The sequence below is a fragment of the Dermacentor silvarum genome, chromosome 4 (assembly GCF_013339745.2).
Source record: "Dermacentor silvarum isolate Dsil-2018 chromosome 4, BIME_Dsil_1.4, whole genome shotgun sequence".
NCBI classification, from domain to species: Eukaryota; Metazoa; Arthropoda; class Arachnida; order Ixodida; family Ixodidae; genus Dermacentor; species Dermacentor silvarum.
This window is the reverse complement of record NC_051157.2, coordinates 104,916,947-104,939,466: the sequence shown is the minus strand read 5'-3', so window position 1 is coordinate 104,939,466 and position 22,520 is coordinate 104,916,947. Positions and strand designations below refer to the sequence as shown.

The following is a 22,520-nucleotide window of genomic DNA, read 5'->3' as shown; positions in this document are numbered from 1 at the left end:
TGCAATAAAATATTTGCTCGCATCGTGCTTAGTCAAGGCATGCGGCGCTTTTTATAGGTCCTTAAATATTTGTTTCTATTTTTCCTGGTCGCCAAGGCACACAGACGTGGAAGAAAGTGCAAAGGTTTATGGGTATAAATATTCCCGTCGGCCACAGCGCTCATCTGATGCGAAAGAACTTAGGGAAAACTTGTCTGAAAGTCGTAAAAATAGTATGCTACGAACGTGCGCCGAGGCCCGAAGGACGGCTCACTATAAGAATGAAGGAAGAAGAAGCGTGGCAAGCAGTTTTTGACAAGATATAACTGTGAGAACGCTTGCCGACTGGCGTATTTTCTGCACTTTACTACGGTAACTAAGGGCGTATTAACCACAATGAACAAACTCGCGCTTTTTTCTCGTTTTTTTTTTTTTTTTTTTTTTTTTTTTGATACGCGCGACGCGCAATCCGCTTTGACGCTACAGTTGCTGCAAGCGCGCTCGCACTTTCACAGACTGTATTCGAGACACTACTATGGTGCTCTACAGCTTTATAAACAAGGCTCTGGTCACCCAGTGGATCGTTGTTCCATCATCGCAGCAATTAAAACAGTCGGCGTCGTGCCCGTCGCGCAGACGAGAGACGCGGCGGCTGGATGGATGAGGCTGAACCCTTTAAATTGGGCGGTGGTATACGCCACCTATCCGTGACTATTAACATATTTTGTACTTTGTGGTGGGTGAAATTTCACCCCTGCCTTGATTTTAGCCACCAATCAGATAACCTCTATTTAGTTATTTCTACCCGCGTAAAGTCTATTTTGCCTTCACCGTCCCCAATGCTTTGAAAAAATCAGCCCCATTGCTTTGCACTGGGTTAAGGCCTTTACAGAAAAGTATGATGTGTTCAGCTCTTTCATCTTCCTCCCCACATGCACCGCACAACGCTGGTTCACAGCGTTTCACAGCGCTTCTGTCACTATATGCTTTGTCACTATATGCCTTGCGCGAAGTTACATGTGTCCACGTGAAGAAGTTCATGGTGGTTTACCCGCACATGATGTCTGTGAAGCAGCGTTGTGCGGTACTTGGTACTTGACTCGGTACATCTTAGTCCGCAATACTCCCGTCCTCGGTACTCTACATCGGTGGCGCCCTCAGCGAAATGAGCGGCGGCAGTGTGCAACTCTGCTGACGGCGCCTCCCTATTGTTGTCTCGGCGTCTTGACAGGCACAGAGTTTATCGAGGAGGCTATGGCCTAGCTCTAGGTAGTAGAGCTGAGCTTGTGCTGCCTTAAAAAGTAACATTAAAGTACCTTGAAAGGGAAAAATTGTCATCCACTCGAACGTAGCACGAGGCTACCACCCTGGAAAGGCATTGGTCCCGAGTTCGAATCACGGACAAGGACGAATGTTTCCTCAACTGTGTGGGGTCTCAAACCGACAAATAAACGACAACAGAGTAGTGCGGACAATCACAAGGACATTTATTGCACCTTTTATGCACTAATTTTGCCAGCCGAATTATTATCGATAGAACATGGCGATGGGCCCGCGACAAATCGAGGAAGTCCGACACTTTCACGTGTACGGTCACGCGAATGGCGGCGCATTCGAACGATCGTGTTCGTCCATTCCGGTGTCCTGCTCTTAAGCCTTTCCCTGGACGGTCCCGCGTACGGCTGGCGAGCGCGCGAAACGTCCACGCAGCTGGCCTCCCCAAAACCAGAGGAACAGGCTATTCCCTTTTAGGCCCGAGTAACCCCGCCGTTAAGTGGTGTTATGATGACGATGATGATGATGATGATGATGATTTATTGGCATCCCCTTTGAAACGGGGCGGCGACAAATAGTCACTTAGCAGCGTGACACTCGCGCCATCTGCCGTACTAATCTGCAACTACACCGACCGCCGGCGGCGCCCGGCTACGCGGGCAGGCTGGATTACAGATGTGAGAGCCATGCGGGAAAAACAAGATCAGGGGACACGCGAGAGTCGAGCGTCCCCACAACTAGGAAGCTTTCTTTCTGATACACCGTATGGGTTCCCTTTGCAGATTCCTGCTACATTCCGGTGGATGGAAATTTTCCCATTCATGACACTACCTCCACCTTGCGGGATTATGCAGGACTGATTTTCTGTAAAGTACCTTGTGCAGTGTACAATAATTGCATTCTAGCGGTGCTAACATATGGGGCAGAAACTTGGAGGTTAACAAAGAAGCTCGAGAACAAGTTAAGGACCGCACAAAGAGCGATGGACCCAAAAATGTTAGGCCTAACGTTAAGAGACAGGACGAGAGTGGCGTGGATCAGAGAGTAAACGGGGATAGCCGATATAATAGTTGACATTAAGAGGAAAAAATGGCGCTGGGCAGGCCATGTAATGCGTAGGATGGATAACTGGTGGACCATTAGATGCCAAGAGAATGGGAAGCGAAGTCGATCGATTGAGGACGGCAGAACACTAGGTTGGGTGAGGAAGTTAGAAAATTTGCAGGCGCAAGTTGGAATCAGCTATAGCGCAAGGCAGGGGTAATTAGAGGTCGCAGGGAGAGGCCTTGGTCCTGCAGTTGACATAAATATAGGCTGATGATGATGATGATGATGATGATGATGATGATGATGACCTTGTGCATGATGATGTTTCGAACGTTCTTGATTTAAGTACAAACTAATCTAGTGTCATTGTTAGTTCACAAAGCACAGTCGCATAAAGAAGACAGTAGAAGCCTCCTGTGAATGGGCTTAATTTTGATCACATCGGTGAATTATTTTCCCTTCAGTGTGTCCCGCGCACGACTAATTAGGCTTCGACTTTTGGCGGCTGCAGTCATACAGTCTCTGAGGCATGTCTAGACCAAAAAGCTGGGCCCCCCAGCTCTGTCAGCTTTGCGAAACGAACATGGTCATGATTTTCCTGAAGCATATAAACCTGTAAATGACTGACCCGAATAGAACACGCAGCTGTGTATACTAACAGCCTGTAATCTTTTTACTCACTTTCAATAAAACCGATTCTGATTACATTAATTGGCCACTGTCTTTCCGTACGCCAATTACATTTACTACGCATTTTACTGAGCATACGGCGCCGGCGGCCTCTCGATTTCAATGTTAGTTCAGTCCTGGTGCTACTGCTGGACGTTTCGTTCGACATATGTGAAAAATTGGTTCTTTTACTATGCAACTTGTCGGAAAAAAGCAACGATTTAGCGGGTTAAAATCAAGGTATATGTTATACAAGTTATGCGCCGTAAGCATTTGTTGCATGCACCCATGCATATATTAATCTGGCCTCTTGTTCGGTTGTTCTAATCTATTTTTCTCGTTTATGCTTTGATTAACCACCCGAAATGCCACACTAGGGTTTAGAGCAGCGTATGAAAAGTTTGCAACGCGCTGGGTCGTATTCCGACCAACGGCACTATAGGCACCCCAGATAAAAATAGCATGGAATTTCCTGCTGGAAATAAGTTTTCTAACCAGTTTTCATCTGAAATCAGCAGCTTTAGATGAAAACTTTCCATAGGCACCTGCAAATAGTTGGAAATGGCAGTTTTCAGTTGAAAACAGAATCCACCTAAGCCAGTCTTGCAGCTTAAATTACGCCCCCAATCAGAAACACGTCGAAATTGCAGTTTCCAGCTTTCAGCGGTATTCGCCAGCTAAAGAGGCCAGGAGCTTACGTTTTATAATTACTGGCTAGAATTCTTACATCATTTGTTTGTACGGAATTCTTCACAATCTAGGAAACATTCGTTCAGTTTTAAGCGAGAAACACATTTGACAAAAGCAACTCGAGTCAGCCAAAAAGGGCCACTTTAATTCGAGTTTCCTTTAAGGTTTTTTTTTTTTTTTTCGAGTGTTTGTCTGGGCAGACCCCGACATTGTGGGAGAGGTAATATTGCGCAATCGCTTAATGACGTGAATGATCCTGTTTCACTAACGCGCAGCACACTGCATCAACAGGTTTTTGCTTCTAGACTGTGAAAGTACACCAAGGGGGCGCGCGCCTGAACACGGCTTTACCAAGCGCCTAACGAGAAAACATCGACTGTTTATCAAGAATAGTTTGTTTGAACAAACAAACAAACAAACAAACAAACAAACAAACAAACAAACAGGCCAATCAATGTTGCTGCTGACACGTGTTTATCTTTCTCCGGTGACCGCTTTTCACCGGCCAGCAAATATGAAACGTTATCGCTCGGCTAAGGACATGCCTGCATGTATGGGAAGTTTCCCGAATGTTAACGATGGTTCTATCCGTTGTCCGTTGTCACCGAACCTTGTGCAAGCTGACTGTACGCTTGACGCGAATTGTGTATAGTATACCTTATGGAAGGTACGGGGGCACCAGCGATTACGTCACTGGTTCCGATGAACGCCGACTTTGCTCGCTGCTATCGTTGTGTTTTGCTGGACACAAGTTCGCCCAACAAAGAGCTGAATTGCACCGTCACTACAACGTGACAATACCCTGCATGCCGACGTTTTCTAACTAGGAGCTTGCTCTGCTTGATCATGAGACGTTTATGCGTGTGATGAATGAAAGAAAACAACGCCGACGACGACGAAGTGTGCACGCGTTCTTTCGAGAGTGGACCACGTATTGGAGTGATCCCGCCAAATCAGCGATGGCCCAGTGGTACTCTGAAGATGCGTCGTGCCACGATTGGGCCATGTATGGCGAGCACGTGATGAAATGCTTCGTGGCGAGATACGCGCCTAGTCAACGGGAGACGCAAGACAGCAGGCCGACGTGTCGGACGCCGACAATCAAGGCTCCAAGGAACGCGGCCGTCCCTGGAGCTGCCGCCCGACCGTTGCCCTTGGCCAAGGCGTTCGCCAGCTCGAGTAATGCAGCTCGGAGCGTGGCGTGGCCTGCTGTAATACCACTTGCCGTGAGCATTGCGGATCGCGTGCAAGGCGTCTCCTTGGCCAGCTGTTCGGCGGAGCATCGTTCGTGGCCTGGCTAATGGCCACATTTGCGCCGAGCACTGCGGCTCGAGCGCAAGCTGTCCGCTGGGCAGGCTGACCGTTTCTGCAGCGTGCATTGCGGCTCGGATGCAGGCTGGCTGCTGAGCGGTCATCTCCAGTTCGTCAAGAGCCATCTTCTCCTCACCGTCCTACAGCGACGCGTGTCCGACGTCGTGACGTCATCGCCCCTCACTCCCACAACCTGTCCACATACTGTGAGCTGTTACATCTTTCGAACTGTTTGTGGACTCCCACCAGCTTTAGCTCTTTTAGCGTGTTATGTGTGTCATGTGCGTAACGTTCGGTCCGGGTGTACTTTGCCTTTTGTGATAAATGTAGTTTACATTTTGCATCCCGAGTCAGACTGGCTTTTCCTGCGTCCTTTTTCCTCATCGCGCGGCACGACAGACGAGTGTGACGAACGTCCCCTTCGTTAATTTTATTGCGATAGCAATTATATGGACACTCAAAAGCAGATTTCTGCCGTCGGCGTCGCCGTCGCCGTCGCCGTCGCCGTGAGGTTCCGTATGACGTCATTTGGAGATGAAATCGTCGCCGCGCGCCGAACGCTGTATGTGCGAGTGAAAGGGCGCGAGGGGCGCGTCTTTCACGGGGAGTGAACGCACGGCGGAGAACAAACGCGCGTTCTGCGCCGTGCTCGCTTAAGGGCTGCAGAAGTAGGCGTCTCTTTTCTCCTTTACAATCACCATATATGTAGAGCAAACGCGCCTTCTTCGGACGCGCGAGAGGCCGTGGGGGAGGGGGAGGGAAGGGAGGCGACGTTTAGCTGCGGCACCAAGTGCCTATTTATATCAGAGGCTCCAGCAACAGTCACCAACGCCGCACGCATTTTGAGCTAACGCGGGCAAAACGCCGATTGCGTCGACAACAGTTCTGCGTGTTGTTGCTACCAAAGCCGCTCACCTTACTTCGTATGACATTGCTGTGTTGCTATCGCATTCATTGCTTCGCCCTTAGGGCGAAACTGTGACATTTTTCTTTTACATTTCTGGCGTCCGCGACAGGACTAAGCTCTGTACCATCAAGAGTTTCACCTTGTTTGTGTGTCGTGGCTGAGGAATGGACCCGGAAAAGTTAGTTTCACTTAGTGGGGAGCTTAGCATGCCTCTTGAGAAATTTCTGAATTGGTTTGAGAAAGAGCTAAGCTACGACAAAGCTGAACTAGCTGATGATAGAGAAGCTTTGCGTTCATTTGAGCATGCTAAAGATGTAGCGCGAGAGCTGCAGGCCCGTGAAGAAAGGTTAAATAAAACGGAGGATTCAGTGCGTGAGCTCCGGCTGTGATGGTTACAGCAGCATTCGGCCATGCTCGCTTCAGAAGAGCTAGGTAAAGCCGGAATAGTGGAGGCGAACGAGGAGGACGCGGTGCTCGGAAAACTGCCGACAGTTGGGCTGGTCAATTGCGGTATCAGCCGCTGTGACGTCGTCAACCAAGCGGGACTTGACAATTTAAAATCCGAGCTAGACAGCTGTTATGACGTGGATGGCTGCTGGGGAAATTTTGAGAATGTGCAATGTGAGGATAGAGAGTTCGCGTCGGTAACGGTGTACGACGCCTGCCGTGAAAACGTTATCAAGGCAAACGGTCTTGATAAAGTTAGTCTCGATGAAGACTTAAGGAAGGCATCTACTGCGAAAGTCGTTAGTAAGATGACATTCAAAGCGGATTGTCATCAAGCTCTCTACCATGAATGGGGGCGTAGTAAATGCTGCGCTAATAGCCTTAATGGCGATTGTTCTGGTTGGTGCTGGTTCGAGCATAATACAGAACAAAAGGATGGCTTAGAGCCAAGAATCGTGCCTCTGAACTTAAGGTACGTGGCACAAGGTAACACCTCAGAAGGAGTGGTTGCAAAAATGTTTATGAGCTTGTGTGTAGACTCTGGCAAATGTCTACAGCCATACAGAAATGAGGCCAGCGAGTTCGGGAAAAGCTTGCTTACAGGTGGGGCGCAGGATGCTATAGGGTTGTGTCCCGAACGCGAGGATGAGAAATCAAATCATTGTTTCTACGAGGGCTATGGCCAAACAAATTTTACACAAAAACAAAATGGGAATATCAAAGGACTGGATACGAAAATATATAATGTAGGGCAGAACGGGGAACACGTTGTTCAATGTAGAAGAGAGATCTGTGATAAGCGGCGTAGTGAGAAAGTAGGAGCAGTAGAAAGCACTCAGAGTGGGAACGCAGAACGCGCTCTACGCAAGAAGCGGTTCGCGGGAAAAGGTTGTTCCATGTCTGAAAATTTGGCACGCCAGCTTGTGCTACCAAGCACTATAAGAACCTTGGTCTCAGGTGAATTTCTTGCACTGCGTCTAAGAAAGCATGTCCGGTTTAAAAATGTTATATGCAGACAGAGTGCCGGTAGAAACTGGCACCGCAGCCGCTGTAAAAAAAAGTTCTTGTATTTCTACAGTGTGTTCCACTGTTTCATCGATGGTGTTCAGTGTTAGAGGCGGTAGCGATGAGTTCTCCTCTGTTATTGGTACTAAGTTCGGTTGCATATTTTTTTTTTTTTTTTTTTTTTTTAGTGTCAGGCTGTATGTGAGATAGCCTATATTGTGTGCAACCTGTTCGTAGACTGATGTATTGTGTTCAGGGCTTCGGAAAGAAATGTCGCAATTGCCTCAAGCCTGTTTGCACAAAATACAACCCTTGTAAATTGCGGCTTAGACATTCGTAACAGTAATGATAATGAGCCTAGCGAGCATGAAAGAGGTTGTGACATTTGGTGTTGCTTCTTTCGATAGTTCTTTTTTCCATTTTGTTTCCATGCTTAGGTTTGTACTGTTGTGACAGTGTTTAGTTGTTAGAATGTTAGTCTGGGAACAATTAACCACGTTGTGTACTTGTGTGGTTAGGGCTCAGTCTTCTTTCGCATGTGTGATTGGGTTTATCAGACGTCTTGTGAGAGTCTTCATCACTGTGTTGCGGTGTTTAGAAAAAGTTGTTTTTCACCGAAACAACTTTCTTGTGTGGGGGGTGATTGTGATGAATGAAAGAAAACAACGCCGACGACGACGAAGTGTGCACGCGTTCTTTCGAGAGTGGACCACGTATTGGAGTGATCCCGCCAAATCAGCAATGGCCCAGTGGTACTCTGAAGATGCGTCGTGCCACGATTGGTCCGACGTCGTGACGTCATCGCCCCTCACTCCCACAACCTGTCCACATACTGTGAGCTGTTACATCTTTCGAACTGTTTGGACTCCCACCAGCTTTATTAGCTCTTTTAGCGTGTTATGTGTGTCATGTGCGTAACGTTCGGTCCGGGTGTACTTTGCCTTTTGTGATAAATGTAGTTTACATTTTGCATCCCGAGTCAGACTGGCTTTTCCTGCGTCCTTTTTCCTCATCGCGCGGCACGACAGACGAGTGTGACGAACGTCCCCTTCGTTAATTTTCTTTTACAATGCGCACAAAGTCAGTGTTGGCAACACGGGTATTACTTCCGTACAAAGAAAGGTCATTCACATGTGCCGCAACTAGCCACAATAAACGCCGCCGCGATAAACGCGCGCAAATGCCATTGTAGCGGCCGCCATTTTTGCTTAATGTTCTTCGTTGGTTCAGCCGGCTGAGCGGTGCTCAGTGACGTGCATTGTCGCATAATCTTGTGCAGTGTCTGTAGTGTTAAAAATGAGCTACAATTACTCTATTACCTGTCTTACAAAAAAGGCTGCGATTTTTATTGACCTCAAACAGGAGCGTTAGGACGCGGGAGGAATTTATAAAAATTACGATGCAGTGACGCAGTTTTTTTTTTATTTCGAAAGCTTGCCCTTAGGCATAATACAAAGCATATCAAAAATACACGAACAGACTTGATTCATGCAAAAATCTAGAAGTGAACGATGATACGGTCCATGAATCCAACGTTCAAGGTCTGGTGGGCGGCCAGGCTGAAGGCCTGTTGCCCGTAGGTGGCGGAGACGGTTTAGGTGAAGTCCTGGGCACGTCCATAATAGGTGTGTCACTGTCACATTTTGAATCGTAGTGTCACAAAATGGGCACGATGTATCATAGGGACCGAGGTACTGTTGTGCCCCGAGAGCAGTCACAGACGGGGTGAGTGCGACCCCGACACGCAGCCTCCGTAACGTAACCTCCTCTAGGCGGTTTAACCCACCAGGGAGGTCTGACCCACACGGAGGTATAAGAGCTCGTGTGGTACGTCGGAGGTTTTCTTTTTTCCGGAGCAGTTATCCGCAGACGTCTTCAGGAAAATGCGGAAGTGGGTACGTTATGTTCTCAGGGTGGGTTGCCAAATCTGTTTTAAGTAGACCCGGCAGGGCTGCTCGAGGGACCCACTGAACGCGTATCACTAAATTCGTAGTGGCAGCAATAGGGTGAATGCTATCCGAGAGACAGTGGCGCACCGACGGGGGGGGGGGGGGGGATTCAGGGGTTGTAACCCCCCCCCCCCCCCTGAGGCCGACTTAACCCCACCTTTTGTTTAACCCCTTTTCTTTCCTTACGCATTTGAGTACTGCAACTAAGATGTAAGACGCGCAATCGTCTGCACACTCGCAAAAAGCGCATTTTTTTACAATTTCCCGTGAAGAAATCGAAATTAGTGCTGTTTAAATGGTATTGGCAAACTGTCAACCCCCCCTTGGCAGACATCCTGGGTGCGCTACTGCCGAGAGAAGACCGAGATACCCTGCGTATGTCGTGGATGGCTTGAGTCGAGTCCGTGCGAATGATGAGCTGAGAATATCGAGCAGCTTGAACAAAAGGGAGCAATGCGGCCAAGCCGTCCCATATGGCGGCAAGCTCGGCAAGATAAGCCGATGGTGCAGGATTGCAACATACGAGCACGTCTGGCCTGCCTCTGGCAGCAATGGGCACACGAGAGCTGTGTGAATCGTGGTACCATTAACACTGGCGTCAGTGTATGCTACGAGAGTCGAATCGTCTTGATTATCATCGGTGCGACGAAGTCGGGAAACTTGAGCGTTTGCCTGGCGAGGAACCGGGCTATGCAGACGACCAATAGGTTTATTGTCACTTAATTTTACCCTGTTCCAGGGAGCTACATCGGGTGTCGTAGAAGCTGGGTTGTCTATTTCATGTCCTATGTACCGGGCAAGTGCAGCTGCCGAGCATAGCTTCGACGGCTTAAGGGCGCGCGCACATCGACGCTGGTGCACGAGTTCGTCAAGGGTGTTGAGTTGGGACTCGGCCTGTAAGGTTGGCAGCGGAGTTAGACGTGGCAGTCCCGTTATAGCACGCATTGCTTCATGATTAATGGCCTCAAGGCGAGTCCATTCTGTCTCGTGAAGTGTTGAAACTGGACTCCGTAGACGAGCGCGCAGGCTGCAGGTTCTGGAGGCCACCGACCGCGTTCCATTACACGGAAGGTGCGCCAAATAGAGGCATTGGACGACGAAGGGCCGAGGGAAGAGCGCCAGTCTATCCAGCGGCCACGTTCTAAGCGGTGTTCATGGCGCCGAGCTACTGCAGCAAGTCGTTGGGCTTCCAACCGGAGGGAATTTGATGAAGAGTCACGTTCTGGTGCAAGTTCTACTTGGCGGCGCGACGCCCAGAGACGCAGAAGTTGCAAATCTGGAGTGGTTCACGATTCATCCACCCACGAAGTACGGGTTGCTTCAACTAGTGCCGCACTAAGACAATGGGACGGGTCCTGCATGACGCTAGATACAGTGATTTCCGATACCGCCCTATATCGATCCCAGTCCACCACTCGGCATAGCCGGCGAAGGCGGCCTGTTCCGCCCGAAGGTAAGCCAAGGTGAATCGGATGGTGGTCACTTCCCCAGCAGTCGGGTTCACATGACCACAAGACGGTCGTCCTTCCTAGCGTGGCGGTGAGCGAGGGTGGTCCCGCCGACGAGTAGGCACTGACACATTATTGAGCAGCGTGAATTGGGCATCCCCAAATGTGTCCAGCACACACGTACCACGCGCACTGGAAATGGCGCAACACCATGTGGTGTGGGGCGCGTTAAAATCCAGTGACGCAGTTTCGAACAGCACACGTGTGTCATGGCAGCTACAGTGCTAAGAGAGACGGCGCATGCTATTCAGTGATTTACGGGCAAAAAAATCACAGCATATCCATGGGGTGAATGATGATGAGTGGGCGAAGCTTCGGAGGGAATCATCTGATCTCCCGCTTAAGGGGACGCTAGCACAAACGCGTTAGAAACGTGCAGTACTCTCTAGTAAGGGGGAGCGGCCACAGCGTCTTACGCAGCCATTTACACATGCCGGAACGTGCACCGCGTTTGCCGACGCCATCACATGACTGCTGAGAGAGTATACCCCCCGTATTCATAAACGCTCCTCGACTTGAACTTGACTTGCCACCGCTTTGGGCAGCGCGTTCGAAACGCGTTGAAGGTAAGGCGGAGAGGCCACAGCGTCTTACACCAGCTTCTTACACGGGCCGTAACGCGCTAGCACAAACGCGTTAGAAATGCGCTAGAAACGCGGCCTTTCGTTAATGTTGGGTATTTATTGCCATCGTGGTGCGTGTGTCCATGTCCGCTTCGTGGCGTAGTGGGCTAACGCCGCGCGCTCGGAGGCGAGGGGTCCCTGGTTCAATTCCGCGCTACGGACACAACTTCGGAATTTTTTTTTCTCATTTTTCTCAGACTGGTTACACACTACTACTACGACGACGGGGACGGAACGGGTGCCGCTATAAGGAGCTTCGCCCCTAAAAACGTCATCCAGAAGTATCTTGGGGAAGTTAATTTAACCCCGTGTCGCTTCTTCCGGCGTCGGCAACAGGCGTCGGCGTGCGACGTCGGCGGGGGGCGAAGAAAATCATCCCCAACCACGCAGGCCCTCCAAATATATTTAGGTACATGTATAGGCCACGCCTTCTTATATGACATGCGGTATATGCGGGTTATATTGTCACACCATTCGATCATTATTGTTGCTCATACCTTGTCTTGCATTCTTGGCAAAGCTATTCCTCGGAATTTTGAGAATGACAGTCCACAAACAAATGTCATGAAACAAAACACCCACAACGCATGCCTTTTGTGTTAAATCTTCTCAGACTGAAATATTAAAAGTACGAAACAAAAACGGAAACCTGAAAATGATGCATTTTTTTTTGGCGCGGCTGTGCAATATCTCCTAGGGAGCCTACATGCAAAAACGGCTCCCTGCATGTAGGCTCCCTAATATCTCCGGGATCGCCCCCGGCAAGAGGCCGCGTTTCTACCAGAAAGCTCGCCTTCGTGCATAGCGTTCACCGCCAGTGTTTCCCGGTAACCATTACGGTTGCTTAAGCTGCAGTTGTCGGGAAGCGTGAGAAGCAGTCAGATATCTTTGAATGCTATCGCGTTCCACTCTTAAAAGCGAAGCTTAAGCGTCCTCCAATTTTATAGGTGGAATACGTCACAATTTTAGGACTGCAGCCGACGAAAGACGCGATGTATTGGTTCCGACTTCAGGTGAGCGGCGCTCGCAGTGGCCCTGTAGGTCGCGCTCCGGGGCTAGTAACGAGGTTATATACAACTCCTGGCCACCGTTTTAGAGTCCCGTTACCACAGTGCAAAGCTGCGCTAACCTTTCGCTTACCTTTTGCGGTGATGAGGATGCTATTAGATAATTTAAATTATGGAGTTTTACGTGCGAAAACCACCATCTGATTATAAGGCACGCCGTAGTGGGGGATCCCAGATTAATTTAGACCACCTGGGGTTCTTTAACGTGAACCTAAATCTAAGCACACGGGTGTTTTCTGCATTTCGCCCCCATCGAAATGCGGCCGCTGTGGCCGGAATTCCATGCCGCGACCTCCTGCTCAGAAGCCCAACACCATAACCACTGAGAAACCACGGCGGGTCGATGCTATAAATAGTACTCGAACTATCATGCCCGTGGTGACTCGTACGGTGCCAGTGCAACGCATGATGAGACAGAATCAGTATACACAATGAACGCGGAAGTCTAGGATGGAGTTGCAAGACCTGCAGAAGATCAGGAGTTTGTTACAGATGCGTCGTCCGACTCACAATTTGTGACACAGCACATGTGCAAGGCTAGCGTAGGGACCGTCGCTCATGTTGAGTAATAAAAAAGTGCAAGAAAACACAAGAACATAATTGGAAAAAATTAAGCAGGGAACGTTCTGTACAGAGGAAAGGAATGCGCGTGTACGCGATGGCTGGGAGGGACGCATTAAGGATCAGTTACAAAACCACAGACAGTATACCATGACTTCGTTCAACCCTTTTTTATTCAAAAATACTTAAGTATTCTGTGAAGCACCATACAAGTGTTTTATTTTTTATATACACATTCGCATGGGTGATGGATAGACGCTAGCGCAGACACGTCTAACAACCGCGGTGTTTCACAGGCCTTTCGAGTCAGTATAGAGCCAAATATGAGCAGTGTTTGTTACACACATCTTGAACAGCGTTAGCTCAGAAAAAAAAAATGGTCGGGAATCAATACCACTGCAGTTAAAATCTAACAGTATCCGGTGCCTCAACGATTAAAAAAATATCTTTGGCAAAGAGAATACTCGCTAACTCCAGGTCTTTTATAGTATTTGGCATAGGAAGTTGTGGCCGAGATGCAATTATTGCTAGCAAGCAACAAGGAGAAATATGAAGCATCTAGAACAAGTCACGCACATACAAAATAAGGAGAGCACAATGTTAAGGACACATCAAGGAAATGTGTGGAACGCGTACTCGGTCGATGAACATTCGCTCCAAAGGAAAGCTACTCACTGCGTTTCCTGCATTGTGTATTCATTTACATTGGCCCCATGGACATCACAGTTGCAAGACTTGAGACTAGCACTGTGCGCTCTTAGCCTCCGACTAGCATCTTGCTTGTTTGGCATGTAATGACCCTTGTTATTCATAGATTTCCGTCTAAGCGCAATTGACTTCACGTGTACCAACCTTCGCACATTTGTACTGGAAAGGTGGGCACCCTGTCTCTTTGGTAATAAACTGTTGAATACTTCTCGCGTTCAGCTACCGCAGGCCATAATACACGTACCAACTTGCCACTGTTATCAGGAACTTCAGCTTATTCTTTAAATAAACAAAGAAACCCAGGTTCTGCATCATTTGAAGTCTGCCACGAAGTTTCCCAGTTAGCGAAACTGTTGTTTCCTTAATAATTATTATATATAATTAGCCAAGTGCACAAAAATTATTTAGATGGCGGAAGATGACAAAGGACCGAACACCGTATAGGTCTCATTACCACATACGTATTGTCTGTTTTTCAATTTCTCTTCTTTTTTTTTTTGAAACTTCAGGTTTGGCTAACTTTATCTGGGGAACTCCAATACACTTCCATCTCAGTCGCTTGGTTCGTGCTTGATGTAGTTCCGTGGAGAAGGCGTGTCGGCATCTCGGGACTCAACCAGGTCGTCGTGGTCCAGCAAGCCGGCCGCGTAGCTGGGGCTGCAGTTGCCATCGACCCTTTCTCCCGGTGGCATGTAAAGGCAAGCTCGGGCCAGGGCTCCGGCCACGGTCTGCATGGCACTGGACAAGGTGCCCATGTGCTGCAGCATCTGGCGTTGGTAGCAGACAGTGGACTTTTGCGATCGTCGCTGTACCTCGACCAGCGCCGACAGCAATTGCACCGTCCGGCGCTGTAGCAGCAGGGACTCGGCTTCGTGACTGGGGCCAGTACCATTGGCGGTTCCGTTGGCCGTGCCATTGGCGGTACCGTTGGCCGTGCCATTGGCGGTGCAGTTGGCAGTGCCGTTGGCGGTGCAGTTAGCGGTGCCGTTGGCGGTGCCACCGCTTCCATCGATGACCAAGTTACCGCTCCTGCTGTCCTGGTAGTCTGCGGGTTTATTTGTGTTATGAATTAAGCTTTTATCAACGGTAGGCCACACTTTTGAACGGCGCATGGCAGAATGAAAGGAAATCTTTTGGCAATCACTAAATAAACCTAAGCATGTACTGGTTCTCGCTTGGGAACCATCACCGATAGTTTGGCGAAGGAGAAAGACGCCACCTGGTGAAACACTGAAGAATTAAACACGAGAAGAAATATGCGATCCCTGCACTTGGAAAAGTAAGCAGACGGAGGCTGTACAACATACGGACGGGCGCTTGTTCGCCTCTCTTCTCGTGTTCTCACACTTACTCTAGAAATTATGGAATACCAACAAGCTTTGCTGAAAATGTCAACCTCGTTTTCAAGTATCTCGCGCGCTCAAACCATAACGTTACAACGCAGTTAGGTGAAGCCACAAATTTTCAGGTGTTTTGCGTATTTGGGACTTTCTTCAACATTAAAGTGCAAGTACGTTTCTTGGGTATTTTGTTGTCGCCGATAAATTAAGTGCCATCCTTTCTTTTCGATGAGAAAAGGCTGAGCAGCGATCGCCGGACCTCGGAAACCTCTGGCAGTGAAAGTTGACGTCGATATCCACCGTTTACTTTTACGCTTCCTACAACAGTAACCTCCTATCGGTAAGAGCGATTATGTTTGCCTGCTTAGACGTTCAATCGGCCACCTTGGCTAGCACTAATATATTATTTCTACGTTATTTTAGCATTAATATATTATTCTAGCAAATGGTAAGAACACGTGATAAAAATGTTTGCTTTCGCTAAACACCCTTAAGTGGACTATGTTACACGAGAAAATATGCCGTATGCGGTCAGTTATGAGTATATTCCTTTAAATCACCACGAAAACGCCGGCTGTTTGTGCCACGGCATGAAAGTTACACAAGACGCATTCATGCATTTTGCACCACGTGAGAAAGAAGACAACCTACGACTGCTCCTGCTGTGACACACCAGATGTCTTTGTGGAGCACTTATTTTCTCATGGACTGTCCACTGAGCGATCACCAGCGAGTCCATTTTCCCGATAAGCTAAGCCATATGGAAAGACATGATGTTTATATAGGGAGAATACTTGGTCCATGGTCATGCCCCGCCAAACAAAAGTGTTTTGATAGCTCTTCAGGCTTTTCATGTAGGCAGCACGCTAATTGAAAGAATTTGTAGATGCTTACAAACTTTACATATATGGAAGGTTCAGTTTGGAGTACTAGAACAATGCGCTACGCGCACCATAGTGATTTAGATCACCATGAACATATGGGCATCTCTTACTAAACGCGGGTGAATATGGATTGCTTCTCGTGGTTTTAATTTTTCTTTATTGTTTACGATTTTATATGTAGACAACGTGTTTATGTGTTTGTGGTATGTGTGTTTGAGTAGTTATGGCTAGTAGTGTAACTACCCATAAATGCGCATCGTTACATTCCTGCAACTGTGTGCTGGGACAGACGGATTTAATGTAGCCTACTTTCCCATTTGCCTGCAGTTATTAAACAATGACAGCTTCCGAGTTGACATACCTGCTTCGTTCTCCGATGCGGTCTGAGAGTAGTCGTCAGCCTTCATGCTGTCAGCTGCAACAAAAAAGGCGTCACTATTTAACGAGAAGTTCTTTTACTGCAGACGATGCGCGGGTTGTAGTGCCACACTTTTCAACGAATACAGCACTAACTGCATATGATGAGGTAATGTTCCCTTGTTTATCCCCCACCCCATCGAATACTAAAGACGGAGGATGCCGCTGCCTGGCGTAGGCTCCAGACAGGCACGAACCTACACACATTACATCGCATGCACCCCACAGCCTACAGGGACGAATGCCCGTGGTGTGGGCCCGCACCAACCCTATACCACATTACGTGGGAGTGCACGCTACACAACATAGAACACCATGACACGAACACCACGAGGGAGCAATGGGAGGCACTGCTGTCCAGCTCGGCCCTCGACGACCAGCTCAAGCTGATCCAGAGAGCAGAGAAGATGGCAAGAGCCAGCGGAACCCTGGACTAGGGGCCCCGACCGTTAGCGATGCCCCATTGGGGCAAGACAAAACTTTGAATTAAAGTTTATCTATCTATCTATCTATCTATCTTGTTTATTAGTGTCATTGTCACGGTGCAACAACATAACTGCTGGTGGTTGACCTCGGTTGACCCTTCTCACAGTAGATAACTGCATTATATGCGTGCGTCAAATCATGCAATTAAACAAGCCCGATTATTTTTATATCAAAGACTCCGCGTAAGCTTTACATTTCAGCCCGTTAGAGAACGATAGAATATTGGATTTTTGAAGAACACTTTTCTCGAATATTTCTGTTGGATTCAGAAATTTTCCCATTATAACACCCCTAATGAACAGGTGTTTTGTTAAAGATGAGTAAGCAGAAAAACAGTGCATTTTTAGCGGAAGTTTGACAGCGCTTATCTAAAAACTGGTGCTATTTACACAATTATTTGCAATCTAAGGGTGTTTATTCGGCAGAGCTTGGAGCAGCGCAGCGTCAACGGTCATCGCAGTAACAGCTTCCCAGCACGAGAGCCGTTTCTGAGCGAGAGCGCTTGACCCACTAGCGTTTAGAGCCAGTAGCGCTGTATCCACTAGCGTGTTTCTCTTCTTCACTACAGCAAGTACATCTTCCTTAGGAGTTCGCTGGATGCAATTCGTAAAATTAAATATCTGCCCCAATGAAACTCGTTAAACAGGTACCTAAATAAATTATTTATTATTCGATAAAGCATTTCTTCTAAATGTAATCTCTCTTCCTTTCGGAAGGATTTACAACATCAGATCATCAAATCAAGTTAAATCTTGTTACTCCGCATGCCTCTGCAAGTAGTACTAAAACTAAAATAGCAGATTTGTTATATGCCACAGCCTGTTTTTAAAAACGTATTTCAACTATAATAAGCAAGCGGTATATCTAAAGAGACATTAACAAGCAAGATAAGTTGAGCTGTATTAGTGATTAAGCCTTAAACCATACCAAAAAATCCTCTCTGTCCATAAGAGGAAGCTTGATAACCCAGAAAAAAAAAACACGAAAATCCCAGTTTCACCCGAAAGGCAAATGATTGATAACAATAGCAAAGTGTTAGCCAACTACATGAATTATTGTTCGTAGTTTTATCGGCCGTCTAAACTGTAGTAAACATCCGTTTACTAATTAAGGTAACAAGCATGGCGTGCCTCATAATCAGAACTGGTTTTGGCACGTAAAACCCCAGAAAGAAGAAGAAGCATGGTGTCACGAGCGCACCGGCAAAAATGGACAGATCTGCCTATCCCCCGCAGTGGGTTGTGCCTATTGATTGAGGCATCATCTTCATCATCATCATCAACTCACTCGATGACCACGAACACTCGCTGTCAAGACGCCGGCGTGACGAAGAGCGTCGGCAACGGCAACGCTTCGTGCTGCCTTTTGCGTGAACGCTATTCGGTAACTAGAGATCACGCGACCTCCAAAACTAGGCGCGTGGGTAACGCAGCGCTTGTCAAGGCAACAGCCATCTCGGCTCACTAACGTTTGCACCCGCCGTAGATTACCTTCACGCATATATGCGCTCAGCCATGCGTACAGTCAGACTAGAGGAGGACATGCGCATTTACACGCATCGCATTAGACGACTTGTCCCGTCATACTGGGGGTTGCGCAATTAACACGTGGACGAGGAGGAAGGAATTGACAACACGACCACGTCCATTTTGTTCGCTAGGTTGTGCAAATAACACACGTCGATCCACAGAACGAATCGATACCAACTCACCCAGCTATCAGTTCGACTTGCGCCGCCTCAAACTGCCATTTCCTGTCGCATTATTGAGGTTTCCTTCCTAGCACATTACCACCGCTTCGTCTATGCGCTAGGAATACCACGCACCACTTGTCGCATTCGTGTAAACGGCACATTTGATCGCCTGCTACAGTATAGAGCCTCGCGCCTGTTTTGCCGCGCCTCGTGAGGAATGACGGTTTCAAGCTACACGACGCGCGCTATCGTGCGCCCACTTAGCTCACTATTTTCACCTTGGTAGACATTGTTTCATACTTTTGTGAGACGGCCAGAGCACCGATATCTGTCTGAAGAGAATGTGTGTGCTCGCTCCGCGCTTCGACGCGTACGATCTTTCCCGCACCATCTGCGCATGCGTAGGTGCGCGGACGCGAGCTTTCACGCACCGGCAAGCGTACGTGTAGTTTGGCCTTTTAAGTAAGTGTCTGCGCACCAGACCGCAACTGCCGCCATTTCTAGATTCCGTGCGGTAGTGACCATAACGGACAAAGTGTGTCCTACAAGAAGTGCGATACTGAGGGGGAACTCCGGCGCTTCGGGTCGCTCAACTGCCGCGGGAATGATGGGCAGAACTTGGATTTGTCTAATATTCCTCCTCGTGGCTTCAAAGATTCGTGCGGCATTATTTACTACGCTTTGCCTTTCTGAATTTTAAAGTAATGACTTATTTCTAAACGCCTGCGTACATTGACTGCGAATTCTCGCATTTGTAGCACAAAATTTTGTTAAATTTGGTCAAAATGCAATGTCACAAAGCCATTTGAAGCCACAAAGATGAAGTAGAAGCAATTACATGTACTACCTTTATATAACACTGTCGCGCTTACTAAATAGTCACATTTCCAGCGCCCGCAGACATTATCGACGGCGCTATAGTTGCGAAGGTGCGCCAGTGCAATCTCATCGGTCACGGTGATTTCCGCATGCCGTGCGGCCGTGGGTCTCCTCGATTATCCGTCCCTGACAGCCCCGGATTGCCCGAGACGCTTCATATCATTGGCTGACAGCACCACCTGGGGCAGTCTGGGACTGTCACGCGCCGATAAGCAAAGAGGCCCAGTGACAGTAGCAGTGAAGCAGACCCCGCTGTAGAGTCATTACAGGGTGGCACGGTGCCCTCGATAAACTATAGAAACCTAGTAGCAGCTCTTGCGTGTTCACGGTGCACTGTACGTCGTATCGGATGATCCTCATGCGTGTGCGTTTTGCACTTCGTGCTCACCCATGTCGTCGTCGTCGCAGGCGCCTCCCAGCAGGTGGCGGTGGTCGTTGGGCGACGCAGCATTGGAGTTCGCGTCGATGGCACCGTCGTGCACCCCTGCCAGGTCAGCGCGGTTGGCGGCGGCCGCCGCCGCCCTGGTAAAGGCCATGATGGCCGCCACCCTGTCGTAGTACTCGCAGTGGCGTGACTCGCGGAACTCGCGTCGCAACCGCTTGAGGCGCTCGCGCACCTGCATGGCCGTGCGGCAGTAGCCCTTGGCCATGAGCACCTGCGAGATGCGCTGGTGGACCTTGTAGTTGCGCGCGGTGCCGTCCAGGTTCTGGCGGCGCGTCTCCTGCTCCCACAGATCCAGGAGCAGCGTCGTCTCTTGGCGCGTCCAGATGCTCGCTCGAATCGAACAGTCCATGGCCGCAGTGACGTGGTTGTGCAAGAAGAGCTTGAGGTGCGGGTGTTGGCAGTGGTCCCGGTGGTGTAATTCGCCTCGAACTTCGTGTCTCGTCAATTTTGCGCTGCAAGAAGGGAAAGCACAAGTCAGGGTGGGAGTCTTAGATATGAGCAACCACGCGGGCAAGGACTTGCACAATGACGGGAAACGCGCGCTCGTTTCGTGACGAGCGTGGGCGTTTTCGCGCCAAGAAGTGACAGCTGTCATTCATGAAAGTGATGTCGGGTAGGTGCGGTACAGCTTCATACAACATGATTACGTGATATCTAATTTCTTGCGTGCTACGGTCACTCTCTGAATGGGCTACACACATAACATAAACCGCTTGCATTCGCGGAATTCAAGTCAGAAACTCGATGAAAGCGACCTCGTGAGCGCATGATCTAGAGAGAACTCACTTCATTAACCACACAATTTCCTGTGTAGGTGTGAACAGTAGTGCGTGTTGGCACCACTATATTTTGTCACCTGCTCACGCTAAGCTCGGTCACGAGCTATACCACGGCTTGATATGTCCACATCACCAGTAAGTTCGAGGTAAGACCATCAGGAAAGTATACCCTTCCCGAGAAACGTGTGATAAGCGAATCATAACGGGGTACTCGAAATTCGAGACAGTTCGCGGAAGTGGCTGTCACTCCATGCCGCGTATTTAGTAATCCGCCACTGCCACGCTGCTTCATTTGCAAAAGTCATGCATTGTCAAGGACGCGCGATTACGACCAGCTGGTCAACTAAGCTTAACGATTTCGCCACGCACAATGTCTACCGGCAACTTGTTGCTACCTGACGGTTTCTATCGGCGTACGGTCATCATTTGCAAACGAATAAATGTCCGTGTTAGGGTCGTTTTATCGCTGCGTGTCAAACATTTTTTGACGGTTGCAAGTGAAGAAAGGTGACTCACCAGAAGCGTAGAATGCGCGGCCTCTTCAGAATTATATCCACTGGATGCCGGGGTTTCCACTATATTCCACTGAGTCGTTCGGTCAGAGAAATCGTCGATGTTCGTGGCGCGCCTGATGGCAAGCTCGTGAAAAAAAAAAAAGGGTCCTGCGACTGCCGGCAGCTGGCTGCTACGCGCGACGGCGGTTGCTGTTGCTGTCTGGGGCCGGCGGCTGGCCCCGGTTTTCAGAAAGAGCCGCGTCGCGTCCGGGCGCCCGTTCATTGGTGGACGGGCACACCACCCGAGGCTGACTAGAAGGGGGGGGGGGGGGGGGCTCCCCCCTGCCACAGCACCACCCCAGCGACAGCGGGGGGATATCACCCCTCTTCCTGCCCGCACGCGGGGCCCGCGGCATCGCTGCGATGCCGGCGGGGTAAAGTGGAGGGGGGAAGCAACTCAGGGGCCGGGGATACTCCCCTTCCTCTTTTCACCCATTCTTTCAGCCCCCCTCCTTCCAACCCCCCCCCCCCCCCGTCGCCCCCCACGACTTCGCCGCGCACCCCCCCGCTTACTCTCCCCGGCATTGGGGACGACGGTGAATCAAGCCCGAGTGGCGAGGCGCACACGCATTGCGCGCGTGGTGAGAATCAGCGCCCGGCGCCCAGTTGCTTCTTGTCCTATCTAGCGATACGCGCGTCGGTTGTGTACACGCCAGAGAAGAGCCTTCCTCGTCACGGCCGGCAGCTGCGGCCCCGCGGACGCAGTCCAGCCAGCGGCAGGGATGCCAGCCAAGAGCTGCCCAAGCACGCGTGCGGTTGTCCCCTCGGTCGGCCTTGTAGTTTTTTGCGGGGTTCGCGGAGGTGGTTGGGGGAGGCCCCGGTGCCTGCGTTAATGGCGATCGCGGCCCTCGCACCCGCGAATGACACACGCAGCGCGGTGTGGCGGCGGCCGAGGGAGATTACCAGAGGGGAAGGGCAGCAGTCGGGGGAGAGATTTCTTTCCCCTTTTGTTTCTTTTGCATGTCGCGAGCTTTTCATACAGCGCACAACGCAGCAGCTAATGGCCCCGAGTATGTGTAATCGTAAAGGGAAATGGTGGTAATTAGGTCCCCTGATCATTGGTGATGATAAGGGCTTTGCCGTTCACGTAAATCGTGAACCGTCCATCTCATCCTTGAATAACAAGTCACCATTGATTTCCCACCCGTGCTTACGCACACCGCTTTGTTCACTCGGTGATGCAGGCCAATTCTTGTGCGCACTTTGTCATGGGATTCAGTGGACACGTTCCTCATTAGAATTTGTTATCAGTTATCCTTACCCAAAATCAGAGAGCGCGCACATCAAGGCATCCTAG

At 49.4% G+C, this 22,520-nt stretch overlaps 2 protein-coding genes across 3 annotated transcripts in view; both read right to left on the bottom strand.

Annotated features, from left to right (window-relative positions):
• Positions 1 to 1,088, bottom strand: part of LOC125944997 (putative uncharacterized protein DDB_G0294196) — a 2,082-nt gene extending 994 nt beyond the window's left edge. The window contains exon 1 of the mRNA XM_049666510.1: positions 1,031 to 1,088. Coding sequence (XP_049522467.1) covers positions 1,031 to 1,088 — 58 coding nt within the window. The remainder of the gene's footprint in view (positions 1 to 1,030) is intronic.
• Positions 1,089 to 13,210: 12,122 nt separating this feature from the next.
• Positions 13,211 to 21,640, bottom strand: LOC119450469 (uncharacterized). Of its 2 annotated transcripts, none has more exons than XM_037713912.2 (4): positions 21,186 to 21,640; positions 19,834 to 20,342; positions 16,332 to 16,385; positions 13,211 to 14,791 (listed from the first exon to the last, which is right to left on the bottom strand). In XM_037713912.2, the coding sequence occupies exons 2-4, from the start codon at positions 20,237 to 20,239 to the stop codon at positions 14,298 to 14,300; spliced, it is 954 nt and encodes a 317-aa protein (XP_037569840.1). In that variant the 5' UTR covers positions 20,240 to 20,342; positions 21,186 to 21,640; the 3' UTR covers positions 13,211 to 14,297. The 2 variants fall into 2 exon arrangements, with proteins under 2 accessions (XP_037569840.1, XP_049521851.1); XM_049665894.1 differs by lacking the exon at positions 21,186 to 21,640 and adding an exon at positions 20,677 to 20,798.
• Positions 21,641 to 22,520: the final 880 nt, after the last annotated feature.